Source organism: Rosa chinensis, chromosome 5 (assembly GCF_002994745.2).
Source record: "Rosa chinensis cultivar Old Blush chromosome 5, RchiOBHm-V2, whole genome shotgun sequence".
Taxonomy (NCBI): domain Eukaryota; kingdom Viridiplantae; phylum Streptophyta; class Magnoliopsida; order Rosales; family Rosaceae; genus Rosa; species Rosa chinensis.
This window is the reverse complement of record NC_037092.1, coordinates 78,467,797-78,470,966: the sequence shown is the minus strand read 5'-3', so window position 1 is coordinate 78,470,966 and position 3,170 is coordinate 78,467,797. Positions and strand designations below refer to the sequence as shown.

Here is a 3,170-nt window from a genome sequence, read left to right as displayed (position 1 = left end):
ATGATCTTGGTATATATTTTTAAGTACTTGTTTGCTTTCCTTCATTTACTTCTAAAGATTAGTGGCCCATTATATACATATACACACATGCACGATATATGTCTAGGTCAATTAGTCTAGGTAATGTCTCAGTTGAAGTTCAATGAAATATACATGTTATTTTTTATAATGTATTCTATGTTTGATTAGTGCACTGCTTGTACTTATTGTTCTTTAAGCTAAGGAAGATGTTAATTTGTAATTGAAATATTGCAGATGGCTCAAGGGAGAGGGAAGCGGATAAGGATGGTTCAAAAAGTGCCTCCACCTCAACAGCCGGCCAACTACAACAACTATGGCAGATAATGTGTCAGCTACACCTACTGTGCGTGAGAATGTGCCAGCAACACCAACTATGACAAATAATGTGTTAGCCACCCCTACTGTGCGTAAAAATGTGCTAGCAACTACTGTTCATGTGCTCATGTCAGTCATGTGTGTGCAAGAGCTAACATGCCACCAAGAGCTAATTTGCCACCACAAACTAATGTGCCACTACCAGCTAACATGCCTCCATCAAATCATCGACTGCCTACCCAATAAGGTAAATCGTATTTGTCTTTTTTTCCTGTTTTTTTTCCCAAAGCAAATTGGATTAGACATATAGGATAGGTAAATATATATAATTGGTTTTTGTTTGTAGAAATCCCTTTTGTGGGCATTGGCATGAAAAGGAAGTGTGGTAAAGCTCTTCAGGATCTTATAAAGGCTAATGGTGGACCTATGCGTGTTGACTTTCATCCAACCATCCATGTCCCTTCTAATAATGACACAATTTCTAAAATGTTTACTTCTGAGATAGGAATTACTGTTCAGGGTGGGGCACCAGTATGTAAATATGGCTGGTCTGATGTTGATGAAGATGATAAGAGGTTGCTAAGAGAGGATTTGCAGGTGAGTTTATCCTAAATGAGGTGGATTTGTTCTTTGTTTTAAATAAATAATTGTTTACTAACAATTCTGATGATAAGTATACCTGTACCTAAGGTAAATGTAAATGTCATGTACCTAACAATTCTTAATCAGGTGTTCTTTACAGTGGACTTAACTGATCTAGCTGTTGTTGCTTATGTGGGTTCCAAAATGTCTACTACTTACTCCCAATTCAAGACTCGACTAAAGGAGTGGAAAGCATTTGGCTCACCTGAGCAAGGAAGAGCAAACTTGCCTAATGCAGATTTATGGAATGAGAGATCTGTCTCACATTGGCACTAGCTTTGTGACAACATATATACCAACCAGTCTTGCATTGTATGGATTCATTAATTTCTTTGGTTTTATTATTCATTTATTCTAATTGAACTTTTACAGATTTGATTGATAATTATTTGCATAATGAAGGAGATTGCGGAAAAGAATTCTGCTAACAGGTATATGCAAGTATGCAACAACATACTCATAGTGCTGGTGCACGGCCATACGTTCAACATGCTTTGGTGGCCTCTAAGGTAAACATGAATTAGTTTCAAGTTCAAAAGCCACTCTTAAATGGGCAGTCAACTGATTATTAATATATATATATATATATATGTGTGTGTGTGTGTGTGTGTGTGTGTGTTTAATGGAGGGTGGGAAGGAGTTGTCACTCATACAGAATTGGGGAGAGAAACACAAGGATAATAATCAAGAATGGATCAATGAGGCTGCCAAGAACAAATATGTAAGTCACTTAACTTAATTTAGGTTGTGTATACTGCATAAAGATTGTGTTGGTGATGATCTCAGCCCTCCACTCCTTGTGGCCTTTAAATTAAGCTTATTAATCTCTTACTAGATCGTTGTATTTAATCATGGATAATGAATGTAAATCATTTGGCCAATCTCTTTATCATCTATCTTGATATCTGTCATTCTTTTTTATCTTATTAGTTGCATAATAATGATATGGCATCTTTCTGAAATATAGACATACTCAATGTATCTTTCTTATTAGTTGTTTGGTTGGGATGCTTCCCAGCTTTTAATGAATATCTTTGACCAAAAAAAAAAAATGTGTAACTTGACTTTTATATCCAGAACTTGAGTTTGTTTTGGTGATAGTATCCTATTCAACGGGTATTTGTTAAGCCTGATTTCTGCACAAGTTGAAAATATGATAATATAATGTCAACCTCATTTGCAAATGGATGTATCGAATATGGAGATATGTGTAATTAATGAACGAAAACAGAGACTAGAACAAAGCTAGTGTACTTGCGTACATAAAATTTTCTCATACCAAGAAGATCAAAGTGGTTATTGCCAAATCTTTCTTAAATAATCTGGGCATCTTTCTCAAATTTAGGCCCTTAGTTATGTTATTTGCTTTTATTTATCTATATATTAATTCTACTTGTGTAGGAGAAGACGGAGGCTGAGAGGAATGCCCTTATAGAGAAGTTATACCAAGAGGCACCTGAGGGTACTGCACATGATTCTATCAAACTGACTTTGGAAGCTGGGTACCCAATAATGGCTAAGGAGCTTGGGAGGAAGGGTAGGATGATCCATGACATTGGTAACATCCCTCACATACGTTCTAACATACGCAGAGTATCTGCATGTGGTTGCAACAATTCTGAGGTAGCTGAATTGCGTGATCTTATCGACCAACTTACCTTTAACATGCTCAGTATGAAGGAACAAAATGGACTACTGAAGGCTCAAGTGGAATGTTGATTGAGGCAATCTCCTGGGCAGATGAGTGAGGATCACTTCCCCCATCCTAGCACCAACTTCTAAGACTTTGCTTGAGTAGTTTGGGTGAGCATTTGCTAGACTTTTGGTCTGATGTCCCTTTTTGTGCAGTTATAGCTTTTTACCTTGATTATGGTACTGTCTAGCAATACTCAAGCAAATCCAATGTGTCCCTTTTGAGTAATGCAAGCTGACACATATAGGACTTTAGTGGATTTACTTGAGTTTTGACCTTGTGCTTCACTCAGCTCAAAGTCTCAACACATATAGGACATCTAATTAGCTTAGTGCAGCTAATGTAGGCTGCGTAGCTTCTAAATTTTGGTGTACAAATGAACAAGTTGCTTATATATGAAACAGTTATTTAATGTGAAATATGAAGAATTTCTTTTATATTCAGTTTATTTTTTTTTTATTTGCTGGAAAATCAATTTATATTTAATCAGAAAAAAAAA

At 36.1% G+C, this 3,170-nt stretch overlaps 1 protein-coding gene across 1 annotated transcript; it reads left to right on the top strand.

The window, feature by feature from the left end:
* The first annotated feature begins 834 nt into the window (after positions 1-834).
* Positions 835-2,899, top strand: LOC121049082. Its single transcript, XM_040505565.1, has 5 exons — positions 835-933; positions 1,150-1,290; positions 1,381-1,487; positions 1,607-1,699; positions 2,380-2,899. Exons 3-5 carry the CDS (start codon positions 1,422-1,424, stop codon positions 2,695-2,697), a joined length of 477 nt encoding a protein of 158 aa, XP_040361499.1. The 5' UTR covers positions 835-933; positions 1,150-1,290; positions 1,381-1,421; the 3' UTR covers positions 2,698-2,899.
* The last annotated feature ends 271 nt before the right edge of the window (positions 2,900-3,170 follow it).

What these genes read in the sequence shown, in the direction of transcription:
- LOC121049082 (XM_040505565.1), top strand. Translation starts at nt 1,422, where the DNA reads ATGCAACAACATACTCATAGTGCTGGTGCACGGCCATACGTTCAACAT. An exon ending in ATGCTTTGGTGGCCTCTAAG is followed by an intron (nt 1,488 to 1,606) that starts GTAAACATGAAT and finishes TGTTTAATGGAG; the next exon opens with GGTGGGAAGGAGTTGTCACT. An exon ending in AGGCTGCCAAGAACAAATAT is followed by an intron (nt 1,700 to 2,379) that starts GTAAGTCACTTA and finishes CTACTTGTGTAG; the next exon opens with GAGAAGACGGAGGCTGAGAG.